This window comes from Periplaneta americana, chromosome 1 (assembly GCF_040183065.1).
Source record: "Periplaneta americana isolate PAMFEO1 chromosome 1, P.americana_PAMFEO1_priV1, whole genome shotgun sequence".
Classification (NCBI taxonomy): Eukaryota; Metazoa; Arthropoda; class Insecta; order Blattodea; family Blattidae; genus Periplaneta; species Periplaneta americana.
In genome coordinates, this window is record NC_091117.1 from 125,456,177 (window position 1) to 125,472,687 (window position 16,511).

Below are 16,511 nucleotides of genomic sequence, written 5' to 3' on the forward strand. Positions count from 1 at the left end.
AGCTATCCTCCACATTGACATCAGTATCTGTGTCGATGGGAAAATTAGGGTCTGATGAATCTACTGTGATTATGAACTGATCTGTGAAATCCTCTACCAAACCAATTTTTTCCCAATAGTGTTTCTAAAGCTGTAAGTATGACATGTCCCAGTCTTCTTTTGTCATGGACTGTACTTCCCTTTTGTCAATTTTTCTAATAACTTGAACGACAATACAGTCAGTACATTATTTTCTCGTGCAAAACATTACAATGACTGCACTCAAGAATGAATTGAGATGATTTCACTGTTTTGTTATGGGAGCACACTTGATTGAACAACACTTCCCCCTTACCTTGGACCAAAAATTTAGTCTTTTCCTTGTCAGTCTTTATATATGAAAGAATACTTTACAAGTTGTGTTCCACAGAACCTTACTAGAAACTGGTATTCTATTAATTCATCTTTATTAATTACTACTGGCGTTTATGCTCTGTTTCACCAAAGGCTTACCATTAGCAGCACTTTAGTTTCTTATATATATTTTTCTACCATTGAAAGGAAGTTTAAGTATTAATTAATTCATTTAGTGTTCTGCCCAAGGGCGGGTCTTTCACTGCAAACCCAGCTTTCTCCAATCTTTCCTATTTTCTGCCTTCCTCTTTGTTTCCTCATATGATCCATATATCTTAATGTCGTCTATCATCTGATATCTTCTTCTATCCCGAACTCTTCTCATGATCACCATTCCTTCCAGTGCATCCTTCAGTAGGCAGTTTCTTCTCAGCCAGTGACGTAACCAATTTCTTTTTCTTTACTTAATAAGATTGGTGTGTACTTCAAAACAATTGTCATTTGCCTAAACTCGAGAATGTTGAGAACCCAAGAGTGAAATATTTCGGAAGTAAACTAGTCTCCCAATTGGATCTCTGGATGGGGACTACTCTAGGGGATAATTAAAGTTAAAAAAATAGATATTATTTTTAAGATATCACAGTTGAATGCTGGCGGATTGACTCAAGCCAAGAGAACAGAACTAGACAACAACTTAGTTTTTAATAACATTGATGTGTTCATGATTCCAGAAGCAAACTTTATAGAAGACCATTTAACATATTTCAACTTCAAAGGCTATAAATTACATCTTCTTCCCAAAGCTAGACAAATGAATAGTGAAATTATAATAGGGACTAAAAGCACACTCACATCAACTTTCCATATTATAAAGAAAATGAAGAATGATGATAAAATGAAATAGTCAAAATTGATGTCTGGCAGAACAAGCAACAGTACAAAACCTATAGGGCCGTATTCATAGACATTTTTAGCACGGGCTTTCGGTGGATTATCAGCATTTTTCGTATTCATAAACCAGTGTTAGCGATAGGATATGATTTGAATTCTGTACTAGTAACCAGTGGATAGCCGGGGCTAGCTTAGTACGCTCATAGTGCGTGCTGCAAAATGTCTATGAATACCACCCACAGTGCCTACAATTCATCAAAAAATATATCAAATATTGACCTGTTAAAAATGGAACAAAAATTGTTATGAGAGATTTAAATTCTCATGCTAAAAGATGGGAATACGAGAAGTCCAATAAATCTAGTAGAAAAATAGAGGACCTCTTAAACATCACCATTTTGAAACTTGTATATAATGAAGATGATCCTCCCACCTTTATACATTATACTGGGTCAAGTACCAATAATATAATGTTGATAATTCCTTACGGGCCAGAAGAGGATGCCAATGTAGAAAATAGATTTACTTTTATAAACAACTCCAAAATATAATAGATAATGGTACAAGAGAATAGGTGACTTAAGAAATGCATATAGAGTGTTAGGTGAAATCCTGAGGAAAAAGACTTTTGGAAGCCAAGACGTAGATGGGAGGGTAATATTAAAATGGAATTGAGGGAGGTGGAATATGATGCTAGAGACAGGATTAATCTTGCTCAGGATAGGGATTGATGGCAGGCTTGTGTGAGGATGGCAATGAATCTCTGGGTTCCTTAAAACACTGGTTCTCAACCTTTCAGAGACTGCGGCTCATTAATTTTTTTTCTACAAGACGAGGGCCTGATCCCAACAAATTCACTCATAAATACCTTTTCAATTTTTTTTAAGTTTATATATTTAACTAACGCAGGTATTATTAATTAAGTATGGCGTACATAATCTTAAAACTTGAACAATAACAGTTTTGAAGCTTAGGAAATAATTTTCTTTTCTATTTTAAGTGCATCTCTTTTACGCATGAAGAATTCAATGGGTTTGTTAACTAAACCAGAATGTTTTGTGTTGAGATTTCGAAAAAGTTGCGATAGTTTCATAGCTCTTTTTCCCAGAACAGTAGCACACATGATTCATTGAGGTCTTGGCAATTGGTTGTGTCAGGGCATTGTATGAAACCAAATTTTAAGTAGTTGTCCATGTATTTACGAGTAAATTCAGACTTTTTATTCTGTGTGCTGGTAGTTTTCCCCTCATTTTACTTATCCAGGAGATCATTCTGTAGACTTGAGGCAGATGCATCACTAGTTGTTGAATCACAAATTTCTTAATACCAACATTAAGCAAGTTCCTCGTCTTTTATTCATATTAATATTTAAATCTGTAAGCCTATTACTTTTACAAAATCACGATGTTCGGCTTTTGAAACAAGAATTTACATACAGCAATGCGAACTTGCGAAGAGACAGTATTCACTATGACTGTTCAATATCGAGAACTCGATACAGACTGTCTTAATCTTCAATTTAAGTGAACAAATTTTGTTCATACTTCCCAACTAATTGGTCACTGACATCTACAACACAGATGTTATTTCGTTCAGGTTTGAGAATGGGATTCGTTGCCCATTGTTGTAATTGGCTTGCAGGCAATTTGACCAGTCATAAACAGCTATATTGCCTTTCCCTAATGTCGAAAGATTCTAAATCTGAAAAATTCCCAATCATTAAAATTAAGTGGCTTGGTCACTGACATTTGCTACACAGATGCTATTTAATTATATTTCAGAATTTAAAGTTTAGAGACTATCTCGATCTGCGTTTTTCGACACAATTAAGTAAATTGTTCTCCTAAGAATATTTCCACTATAAAAATATTGTAAAATAATACTTAGAAGAGTCAATTGACAAATTCCTGAATATCTCGCGACACAGTATAATTGATGTCAGAGGCCAAATGTTGAGAAACACTGCCTTAAAAGCCATTTGTAAGTAATGCTAGAAGAGAAGCAGTAATTTTATTAGATAATCTCAATACACAAGTAGCCAATAAATCAGGGGAATTGTTATTGTCCAATGTATCGAAGATATACAGTGCTTTAGTAAAGTATAACACCCCATATAAACTTTTTATTTTTTCCTGTCCTTATATTTATCTAAAATCAACCAATTTAATAAGTATATATTATTATAATGTACCGAAGTACATATGATATTTCCATGCAGATATTCTGCGTCATCATACGATGAAAGAGTAATGGAACGGAGAAAAATTCTCTCCGGCGCCGGGATTTGAACCCGGGTTTTCAGCTCTACGTGCTGACGCTTTATCCACTAAACCACACCGGATTCCACCCTGGCGTCGGAAGAATCGTCTCAGTTTTAAGCTCCAACTCTTGGGTTCCCTCTGGTAGCCGCCCTCTGCACTACGTCATAGATATTTATGAACCTAGGACCGAAGTCCACACATGTGCTGAGGTGCACTCGTATTGAGTGACTAGTTGGCCGGGATCCGATGGAATAAGCGCCGTCTTAAATCACGAAGTGATTTACGCATATCACATATATTATTATAATGTACCGAAGTACATATATTTCCATGCAGATATTCTGCATCATCATACGATGAAAGAGTAATGGAACGGAGAAAAATTCTCTCCGGCGCCGGGATTTGAACCCAGGTTTTCAGCTCTACATGCTGACGCTTTATCCACTAAGCCACACCGGATTCCACCCCGGCATCGGAAGAATCGTCTCAGTTTTAAGTTCCAACTCTTGGGTTCCCTCTGGTAGCCGCCCTCTGCACTACGTCATAGATATTTATGAACCTAGGACCGAAGTCCACACATGTGCTGAGGTGCACTCGTATTGAGTGTGGCTTAGTGGATAAAGCGTCAGCATGTAGAGCTGAAAACCCGGGTTCAAATCCCGGCGCCGGAGAGAATTTTTCTCCGTTCCATTACTCTTTCATCGTATGATGACGCAGAATATCTGCATGGAAATATCATATGTACTTCAGTACATTATAATAATATATATGATATGCGTAAATCACTTCGTGATTTAAGACGGCGCTTATTCCGTCGGATCCCGGCCAACTAGTCACTCAATACGAGTGCACCTCAGCACATGTGTGGACTTCGGTCCTAGGTTCATAAATATCTATGACGTAGTGCAGAGGGCGGCTACCAGAGGGAACCCAAGAGTTGGAACGTAAAACTGAGACGATTCTTCCGACGCCGGAGTGGAATCCGGTGTGGCTTAGTGGATAAAGTGTCAGCACGTAGAGCTGAAAACCCGGGTTCAAATCCCGGCACCGGAGAGAATTTTTCTCCGTTCCATTACTCTTTCATCGTATCAATTTAATAAGTATTACTTACTTGTTATTGAAAATGCATTCTTTCGGTGAAACCCAAAGGTCTCTAACTCTTTTAGATAAAAAGACTATTCTCTTATTTGTATAATTTATTAATATATATTCATAAAATAATCATACTTTTCAACCACTTTAAGCGTAATTTTTAATTATGGTAAAAATACTGCCTTGCCCATGAGCTTTCAATATTAGGAATCAGATTTATTCTAAAAAATGTTTTGCTTCACCTAAGCCAGTCAAGCAGAACATTTTTTATAATAAATTTGGTTTCCAATATTAAAACTTCTCGGACAAGGCAGAATTTTTACCAAATTAAAAAATTCTGCTTGAAGTGGTTGAAAAGTATGATTTCATGTTTAAAATAAATTAATAAATTTTATGCTTACAGTAGAAAATAAAATAATTAATAGCTTTTTATCTAAAATATCTAGAAGCTTCTGGTTTTCACCGAAAGAATTAATTTTCAATAACAATTAAGTAATGCTGATTAATGGGTCGATTTAGACAAATATGATGGGAGAAAATAAAACAGTTTATATGGGGCATCCTTGTATTTTTTAAAAGTACTGTTTACACCAAGACTGGAGATATATTAATTAACTTTTGCATTCCAAATACCTAATTTCATAATTACCAACACAGTATCTCATAAGAAAGTACACCTTTACACACGAGTTGAATATTCCAAAAATGAAAGGTCAGTAATAACTAGGAAAGAAGCAAGAAAATTAGACACATTAGAATTGGAAGAGGCCAAGAAATAAGTAGTGACCATCACTTACTCATAATACTCACAGTGGATATTGTCATAAGGATTCCAAGCAGGCTCGTCTTAAGCAGTAAAGTGAACCTGAGCTAGGTATCATTTGGCACTGCCCTTGTTCTTATTAGATTATATTTTATTTAACGACGCTCACAACTGCTGAAGTTATATCAGCGTTGCTGTTGTGCCGGAATTTTGTTCCTCAGGAGTTCTTTTACATGCCAGTAAATCTATTGATATGGGCCTGTCATATTTAAGCACACTTAAATGCCATCGATGAACCCGTGGGATTGAACCTGCAATCTCGGGCACAAAAAGCCAATACTCTACCAACTGCACCACCCAGGCCGATCCTTTGTTGTTCTTCTAATGGTTTGTCATTCCTTTGTAATTTGTATGAGTGTGTCACACATTCAGTTACTTCTCTCTACTTATTTAAGGATGTAAGCAAGAACCCACAAATGAATTTACGAACACCATTTGGATGTGAATGTCATATCCATTGCAGTAACTTTTTAAGTCTTTAATTAAACCTGTTGACAATCATTATCTAAGAGGAACATATATGTTTGGCATTAATAAAATCTAAGTAATTCACATTTTGTTCAAGGAAAATGTTTCTGATAATTAAATTATTTACTTGGTTAGTTAATTGGGGCCCTTTCTGAGGGGTCTGAAAACTCTAAAAGTTCTGACTTTTTCAAGCTAAGGCAATTCAAACACAGTTTCGGCTTGATCTCGTCTCTGTTATTTTCTCATTACAACTCATTTGACTTCTCACTCGGAATGTCACAGTAATCTGAAGCAAGTGGGGAATGGCAACGAGATATACCTGGTAAAGAAGGCTTGGAAAAACTGTTCAACTTCGGCACATGACTTAAAACTTCAGTTAAATGCTTCTCTTTTTCTTTGGTTAGTTTACGAAGTTGCATCCGACTTAATTTAATTAAACTCATTTTACTTAGCAATAAATATGTAGGAATATACCCCTTAATTACTTCACATAGCAGTTTGAAATATAACACATGTTTTAAATTGTATTATTTCACTAAGTAATGTGCTGGCTGATTTGTATGCAGAAAAATTTAAAACACTACCTGTGACATTTTGTAGGTTACACTATTAATCGTCCACAATTAAATGAAATAAATGTACGGTTTTATTATTATAAAATTGCTGCTCAGCCATGCAACAATTGACTAAAATACATAGAACTTAGAACTGACTTAAATTGTTTCAAGTACAGCTGTCAAAAAAAAAAGTGGCCGCACTCGTGAACAGCGAATATTTTCAAAGTCCACTTCGGGTCACGGCGATGTTACACGATGCATGTGCTTGTACAAGCAGTTCCGGAACTATGAAAGTGTTCCATATCTACGCCTCGTAGACCAGCGGTAGAGTGCTTGTTTAATGATTCAAAGGTCGTGGGTTCGGGCCTTCTTCAAGTTTTCATTTTATTTTTTAATCTTTCTTTAGCGATGTAAATGATATTCAAATTATCATTTATATCCAGTTATCGTTCTTTATGGATATCACGTTATTTATATTTTGTTATCGTTCTTGAGAGATATGAATAAAATTCAGGTCATCATTTGTATTCTGTTATCGTATTATAACGATATGAATAATAATTATTATTGTATTTCCAATGGGGGTTAGCCGTATTTTACATATGTATGTTAGGGCTATAGTTTTATACACAAAAAAGATAAGCATAAAGAGAAATGGAAAAGAAAATTAAATTAGCTTACGCGATGTAAACAAAACATAAACAATCCGTAAATTAGGCATTGCGATTGCAAAACAAATATCAGGTATCAATTTGTAACATACAAAAACATTAACAACACACATACGTAACACTTCTATAACACAAATATGCAGCTTTCCGTACCATACATCATAAATTAATACACAATAGTCACACAAACACAATCAAACCATAATTACGACATTGCGATGACATCAAGCATCACATAACTGACTCACATACATAACACATCAAGCATCCGTTACAACACATACACTTCAACATAGTAACCACACTTTTAAAAGTTACAAATTTGGCTCCAAGAAGAATAAATAGGACACTGTTACTAATTACTATTCTTCTACAATTTCTTAAATACATCTGTAATAAATCTGTGAAATTCCGATATGAATAATATTCACGTTTTTTATATTGTTATCGTTCTTTAGCGATTTAAATAATATTCAAGTTATCATTGATATTCTGTTTTCCTTCATTAGCATTATAAAACAATATTCAAGTTATTTATATTGTTATTGTTCTTTCGCAATATATTAATTAAACAAACCGATATTTATCATTTATATTCTGTTATCGTTCTTTAGTGAGACTGTATAAATAATATTCAAGTTATTTATATTGTAATCGTTCTTTAGCGATATAAATAACATAAATTTAATATTAGGTTTGGAAAAATCCAGTTGCATAATACTGGTATTAGTTTTTCTTTTTGTATTATTACATTATACTATCTTGAACCACAATAAAATGAAAAGGAGTAACGAGGAATTGAACCTGAGACGTTGACATCTAAATTCCGACGTTCGTCCGCTGAGCTACGAGAGCAAAAGTGTGGAAACATTTTTGGAAAAATTGGCCCAATCACACTCTAAGATCTTCTGATGATTCGTAGAAGCTAGTCCAGGATGCGGGGGGCAAAGGCTAATTGAGATTTCCCGGTCTCTGACCGGGTCAAACATCCTGATAGAATTAATATTTAACCCTTGCCGTGACTTTCGGTGAAGTCCGGAGGGCCCAATTAGTCAAATCCACTCTCCTCATCTCCACGCTTGGGCCCCTTGGAATTTAATAAAATGCGAAAGAGATTGTGGTGTGCGGAAAGCAACGGGATGTTACCGCATTTAGGCCTATCCTTCCTAAGAAAACTGCAAACATGAACAAAGGAAGCTTTTAATAGAAGAAGGATCTTCTGCGGACCTCTGGAAAAATAACTAAGGAAGAGACTAGTTAAGTGCTTTGTGTGGAGTGTGGCATTGTATGGGGAAAGAACATGGACATTACGACGAAATGAAGAGAAACGAATTGAAGCATTTGAAATGTGGATGTGGAGAAGAACGGTGCGTGTAAAGTGGACAGGCAGAATAAGAAATAAAATTGTGTTTGAAAAAGTGAGTGAAGAAAGAATGATGCTGAAACTGATTAGAAAGAGAAAAAGGAATTGGTTGGGTCTCTGGTTGAAAAGAATAATAGACGACATTAGGATATGTGGCTCATATGCGGAGACTAAGAGGAAGGCAGAAAATAGGAAAGATTGGAGATTGCTGGGTTTGCAATGTAAGACCTGCCCATGGACAGAACATTTATGTGTGTATGTTCAGAATGCCTGGAATATCGTGTCTAAGAACAGTTGCTATTTGCAAAGACTAGTCAATTCCATGCCGATTCGACTGCAAGATGATCGAGATAAGAGGAAGATAGACTAAATATTGAATTGTGGCCTTTTGTTTTGTTTTTTGAACGATTAATTGTTTTAATGTTTTAAGGCCGACGCCAGTAAATTTGTTATGTTTATGCCACGAAAGATATTTTATTGAGAATAAAATCTTTTTTCTTTCCATTTGCAGCCACAATATCATAATGATAATGATAAAGTCATGGCATAATATATTAATGAACCTGATGTTAATTACTAAAATAATCATAAAAGAGAAAGGAGCCATTATGTCTAGTTTGTCTCTCTCAAAAACAGAACAAAAAAGGACATAAAAAGCACGAGGTTGTAGTCGAACGCAGGACCTCATGAATAAGACGCCTGAACGCTACCATTATGCTATCGAATAACACACAGTATACTTCAATTATAACTGTAGATATCAGGCAACGTGGTCCAACAACATGTAACATCGCCTGTCTCCGAATTGTAGCGAAGATACCCGAAGGGAACTTTGATACAGGAGAGCGGCCACTTTTTCTTTTGACAGCTGTACATATAGGGAATTTTATTTGAAGAAAGTAGAGAGATGGATTTGAAAGTAAATCCCGAAAAGACAAAGTTTATAATTATGTCTCGTGACCAGAACATAGTACGAAATGGAAATATAAAAATTGGAAATTTATTCTTTGAAAAAGTGGAAAAAATTCAAAGATCTTGGAGCAACAGTACACTCAGGAGGAAATTAAACGCAGAATAAATATGAGAAATGCTTGTTATTATTCGGTTGAGAAGCTTTTTTCATCCAGTCTGGTCTCAAAAAAAACTGAAAGCTAGAATTTATATTACCAGTTGCTCTGTATAGTTGTGAAACATGGACTCTCACTTTGAGAGAGGAAAAGAGGTTAAGAGTTTTGAGAATAAGGTGCTAAGAAAAATATTTGGGGCTAAGAGAGATGAAGTTACAGGGGATTGGAGAAAGTTACATAACACAGAACTGCACGCATTGTATTTTTCATCTAACATAATTAGGAACATTAAATCCAGACGTTTGAGATGGGCAGGGCATGTAGCACATAAGGGCAAATCCAGAAATACATATAGAGTGTTAGTTGGGAGGCCGGAGGGAAAAAAACCTTTGGGGAGGCCGAGACGTAGATGGGAGGATAATATAAAAATGGATTTGAGGGAGATGGGATATGATGGTAGAGACTGGATTAATCTTGCTCAGGATAGGGACTGATGGCAGGCTTATGTGATGATGGCAATAAACCTCTGAGTTCTCTAAACGCCTAAGTAAGTAAATACATATGATTAAAAAAAATATATTGTTAGGCCTACATTTTCTATTTTCTTGAATTATTATTGTCCCTACTCCACTCCCTGTTCTTAGTGCAGTATCATAATTTTTAAGTTATTTGAGAAGATAGAAATGAATTATGCACGATATTAGTTTCTGAAAGCAAGTACAAGTAGCAAAATCTCTCAAAATTTCTCACTTTTACTCTGGCCCAATACCCCTTCTTACATGGCGCCCCTGGCCTGTAGTCCATGTGGTTAGGACAGCCTTGATACCAAGTAAAACACGAAATCCAAAAGATAAGCAAGAATAAAGTCTCAATTATTAAAAATCAGTGGCAAGGCATGAAAAAATAAATAAAAATTATGTAGATTAAAGTTGAGAAATTTTTAAGAATGATATTCTAACAGCAGCAAGAGAAATTTTGAAGAAAAGAAGAGTTGGATTAAATGAGAAACGAAGATCAGGGTGGTCAGAAGAGATAAAATGTGAAATGAATATAAAAAGAATTTATAGAAAAAATATTTGACAACAAAACAACTGAATGATTTTGAAATATATGAAATTCAACGAACAAAACAAAAAGAAAATAATAATCATGGTAGAAAAACAAAATTTCTGAAAAGAATTTGGACATTTTATGGAGAATAACAGCAATGGAAATTTCAGATTATTTTATTAAACTTTTTATGAAATATGCGGGGGGTGAGGGGGGGAGGAGGGGGTGATCATGTTCGTTAAAATTAATAAAGGGTGAAGATAGGATAGATACGAAATTACGGATAGGTGGTGGAAGAAATATTTTAGATATCTTTTAGAAGGAAAGGAGTCAAAACTGGAAACTGGATTGTCGAACGGAAGAAGAAAAATCTGAAATACATCTGAATGAGAAGATATCACAGAAAATGAACTGGATAAAGATAAAAATGGATAAAGCAACAGGTCATGTTAAGATTACTCCGGAGATTGTAAAATACATAGGAAATGAGAGCAGTAGGATGTTTTTAAATGTGATACGACTTGTCTAGAAATACTACAAAATGTAATGGTTATAATTAATAAATTAGGCAGCTTGTCAATGAAAAGAGAGAGGAAAAAAAAGTAGATTACAGTGATAATTGACTAATTAGAAAAAAAAATTAATATATCTGTACTAAAAGTATAAAACTTAGTTTATATGTAATGAATAGTGATGTTTACTCAATCGTACACATATTTCAGATATTAAAATTTACATTACTAAAATGTCTTATTTTTTTTATTGCAAATTATCACGTTGTGACCTTATTATACTGATTATCTAAGTGAAATGTTGTTGATTCCCTGATCTCCCTTATATTTGCAATATATACATATACATATGCTTGACAACTACCTTACTGTACGAGAAAAGACGTAAATTTGTCATTAAAAATCATTCAATGGAAATAAACAGTTTGAAATTTCTGAAACATGTTTCGACAATAATTATATATATATGTGTGAATTTGTGATGGAGTCATGTAATTAAAACAACTCGATTGTTTTAAGAATTTCACTAAGCTCAGAGTTTAAAATTTGCGTTTCTTTACTTAGAATTTACTAATTTTTGGTGTATATGATATATGATATGATATATATTTCTTCACAGCACTTCTTTACATGTAATGGTGAACCTCACATTTCTGTATCCGGTGCCACCATTAACATATTATTACAATAATACATTATTTGCAGTACACGTCTACACAAATACTCCCAATTACACTATGTACCTTTTTTGTTACTTGGTCAATCTCCCCTTCAATATTTCTCCTACATTTCATTTGCTATTCTCTATTTGTTCATTAATCCTAATATATCTAATATTGTATACTCCTTTCACACCCCCCTTTTCCTCTACCTACTATTCACTAAAATCTCAAATTCAATTTTTCTCTATGAATTATTATATTGAATTATTTGTCCTATTTGTTCTTTGACCTTTTATTCAATTACTGTTCCAACGTTCAAATGTTAGTACTAATTTTATGCTGTCACTTGTTCCTTTCTCTTAACCCTTTCTCACTATTTTCACTCATTCCTATTTGCGCTCACTTCCACTTTCTCACTATTCTGCTTACACCTAATCCATTGTCACTATTCCCACTTCCTATAAATACTTACATTTTATTCTACACATCTGCTTATACACTTTCTCTCTCCCCTATACTTCTCGATCTTTTCCAGTTTCACTTTACTTGCACTTTTTGATCACATCCCCAATTTGTTTTTACACATATCAAATATCTCTGCTAAATCCTCAACTGTCGCAAGTTCTGACCTTTCATTACTGTTCGTCTCTGCCTTATTTCTGTCTTTGTCTTTCTTTCTATTTATTTCTTCTTCTATTCCTCTTTTATTTCCCCCCCCACACTTTCACTTTCACATACTAGCTTTCCACTTACACTTGCACCCTTATTCTTTACACTATTTCCTTCCCTATCACTTCCCGACTCTTGGTTTCTCTTTTTATCACCCCTCGCCTTTTTTCTAGCGCCCGTGTTGTTAGTTCCGTTATTGTCAGCATTGCTTCTGGAGTGCGCTAACCTTACCGCCATCGTATGGAGATTAGGAATCCGCTTATGCTGCACGATCACGTTACTGTTTTCTTCTCCTTGCTGTGTCACCATCTTTACTTTTGGTGTGTATGAAAGATGATTACATAATGGACTCTTTACCACTGAGCCTGAAGTTTGTGTTGTATTTTCAGCATTAATTTTTATCTAGTGTAAACAAATATTTGAAAGTCAATTAATACAGTTTATCTATTATTTTTTGGTGAATGTATATCAATGTTAAATAAATGTTATTTCTTTATACAGGGAAAACTGGACGCAATTGATGTTGAAAAGGCTGTGGAATTTGTCATTTCATGTATGAATTTTGACGGTGGGTTTGGCTCCCGGCCTGGTTCAGAGTCCCATGCTGGTCTTATCTATTGCTGTCTAGGAATGTTGTCCATAACAGGTCAGTTTCATTGTATAACTTATGCTTTATACACTCTTCAGTAATATTACACAAGGAATTCATAATTGTGGCATAAAGTAGGATACTTCTCTCAGAGATTTAATTGTCTTTTACTTTAATCATTGTAATATAAAAGATTTCTCTTGCAGTTAGAATTGTGAGAAAAAAATTCTGAGCCTGCATTCCCACCTGAAAACAAAAGCTGTGTCACATTTATGTTTCTATAGTAGCTGGTAGTGCTATTGACACCTCTTGTGAGGAATAGTCCAGAATAATACATATATATGTACTTATACTGTAACTGCACTGAGGATATTACAGCAACTCTTATGGTTTTGCTTGGTGGAGTAGCCATAAGGTATATTGCAGCATACAACTGTTAACTTTAGTGGTGGTTCACTGCTGTGGAATAATAGTTAGCCTTCCAGACCATGAAATGAGCGGACCGGGGTTCAAATCCTGGTTGGGACAAGTTACCTGGTTGAGGTTTTTCGAGGTTTTCCCTAAATCACTTGAAGCAGAATTGTTGGATAACTTTCGGTGTTGGACCTCGAACTCATTTCACCTTCATCATCATCATTCCATTCGCTCTGCCATGCCCTATCCATCTTCTAGGGAAATGTCTACCTAGAATATCCCGAACATCATTGGACCAATGTGGAGGTGCTCTACCTTATAGGAAAATTATGGATGACTGCAACTCTTCCACTTGTGGGAGTAGGCACTGTTCAAGCATGTCACAGTAAATTATCCTTGTAATGCTATCCTCAGTAAAGAAAATTTGCTCTATATCTTATTGTGCATTGGACCACTAGGGATACCATGAATGTGTTCACAGGTGGCATGGAGTTTCAGAATCTAAATGTCATGATGGTTGATGTTGATATATTGCAGCGTGTTGGGTAGAAATGAAATATCGCCTTGACATCCTGAGGGCAACTTTAGAAGCACGTGTTGAGGTGCACTGAATGTAAACAGAACTTTGAGATACTTATTATTGGAGAAAAATTCGTTCCAACACCAGGAATCGAATCTAGGACCTCTCAGCTTTGCATGGTTAACACTCTTTCCATCTGCACTATGCCAGGATCTCATTCATGGTGCCGGCTGAACTCTCCTCCTTTGTAACATCAATGGCCTACTACCTGCATTTTAGACATTGTCATATATGCACTGCTGGTCCGTATCTCCACCCCTGATTATATATATGCATTAAATAAACGGGAGATAATGTGGAATTTCTTTCTGCTTGATGTTTAAATCATTCACTTGTACCACTTGAATAGTCCGGACACAATTAATTGATAAGGGTTTTTAATAAATTTAACTCAATACTAGAAATAGGAGAGCCAATAAAATAATAATAAAATGACCTGGGTTTTCAGGCTAGCCACACGCTCACTCTTTCCTGATCATTTCAATCATGACAAGGTCTATAACACCATTTATAGTGTCCAAAGTCTGTTCTGTAAATATGTTGTTATTGTTGTTTTCTAATGCCAGGCGTTTGACAATAAAGTCATTTGACCTCTTGCACTCCAATATATTTTTTTTCTTGCTGTTATTTATACTCACTTTAACATCTTTGGTCATATCGCGAGTTAATCTTCTGTGTGAAATCCGAAGGCCTGTGTACTATTGTTGAGACTGGTTCTATTGTTGTGAACTAGATGGCGACTGTATATGTATTACTGATTTGTTATGGATATGATTTCGGTGATGAATGAGGCCAGTGATATTCAGGGATGTTGTGGCCCGAATTTTCTGGCATTTGCCTTACGGTTGAGGGAAAATCCTGAAAAACCTCAACCAGGAAATTCAACCCTACCTGGAATCGAACCCGGGCCCTTTGCGTAAGAGATTGGCATAATGACTCCTATACCACAGAGGTAGTCACACTCCAATATTCTTATGTAAATATAAATATTTGTACTTTCAGGACATCTACATTATGTAGACGCAGATCTTCTGGGATGGTGGTTGTGTGAGCGTCAGTTGCCCTCAGGTGGTCTTAATGGCAGACCAGAGAAACTACCCGATGTGTGCTACTCTTGGTGGGTGTTAGCATCATTGTGTATTCTAGGTCGGTTACACTGGATCCACCGTGAAGCTTTAGTTACATTTGTATTAGCTTGCCAAGACTCTGAAACAGGTGGCTTCAGTGACCGTCCAGGTGATTTGCCTGATCCTTTTCACACATTGTTTGGATTAGCTGCCTTGTCTCTCCTGGGAGACCCAGCTGTTAAACCCGTGAATCCTACATACTGCATGCCTCAACATGTTATAGATAGACTAGGCCTCAGGCCTCAGAAACTGTCTATCTGAATAATATGATTACTATTTTTTTAATTTCAGTATTTTCTTTACATGTCATCAGGGAAAATAATGGGTAATAGTGAGAATAGTAATTTACCGACTTTATATTGTATACTTTGCACTGCGAGAGATTTTTATTTATAGTATAATTTGTTAATTATGTTTCATGTACATATACAAATATAATATATACATACATACACTGTATATCTTGTGCTAATTACACGACATGAGTGATACGCAAAATAATGTGCAAATTATATTTTATGTCTTTATAAAGCTTGTAATTTTCGTGGTATTAAACTGCTAAGCTTCTAGTTATTTTCTGTGTGTTTGATTAAATTAAAAACTCTGTGATATATAAGAACTGATTCGATATGCTGATCTTTTAGAGTGTAATATCTAAGAGGAAACATGAATTAGATTTGTTCTGTGGTCGAGATAACAAAAAGAAACTTTTGTTTTCTGGAACATATACTTTAATGCTATTGAAAATCATACCTACAAGAAGTATGTTGATTCCACGATTATATAACATTATTTTACAATTTAATTAATACATTTAGAATGTTTTTCAATTGCAAACATCCATCACAAGCTTTACAACTCACTAATCTCCTTGACAAACTTAGACGACCTTAGTCTGAGTATGGAGGGCAGATTATCTTGCCGCAAATGTTTATATTTATACAGGTTGCAGTGTATTAATGGCTCTAGTATAATAAGTACGATGTTGCCACAACTTTCTTGTATACTTGTGAAAAGGCACCAACACCAACAAAGAAAAAGACAAAACTCATAATTAGGAGGTACAAGGTGCGACAAAGGTGTTGGATGATTTTAGAAGGCCATTTACTGAGCAACATGGGGGGTTATGAATATCAATCGACTGTCGTTTGTTAGCATTTTCGATACCATTTTGTGTAATCATGGAATGTAGAGTATCGGAGCCATTCCTAGTCGCCATACCATATTGAGATGGATAAAAAAACTTTTGATTACATCAGGTTCCAATAAGAAACCACCAGGCCATATTCGAAGTGTATGGACACCATGCATTTATGAGGAGTCCACATTGATGAGCTAGATGGCAGGCTATAGTGCTACAACTTGCAGATCGTTCTGTGCGG

At 35.3% G+C, this 16,511-nt stretch overlaps 1 protein-coding gene across 1 annotated transcript in view; it reads left to right on the forward strand.

The window, feature by feature from the left end:
• The window catches only part of RabGGTb (geranylgeranyl transferase type-2 subunit beta), a 35,679-nt gene extending 19,976 nt beyond the window's left edge, over positions 1–15,703 (forward strand). Inside the window, exons 5-6 of the mRNA XM_069827090.1 lie at positions 12,921–13,065; positions 15,005–15,703. Coding sequence (XP_069683191.1) covers positions 12,921–13,065; positions 15,005–15,390 — 531 coding nt within the window. The 3' untranslated portion in view covers positions 15,391–15,703. The remainder of the gene's footprint in view (positions 1–12,920; positions 13,066–15,004) is intronic.
• The last annotated feature ends 808 nt before the right edge of the window (positions 15,704–16,511 follow it).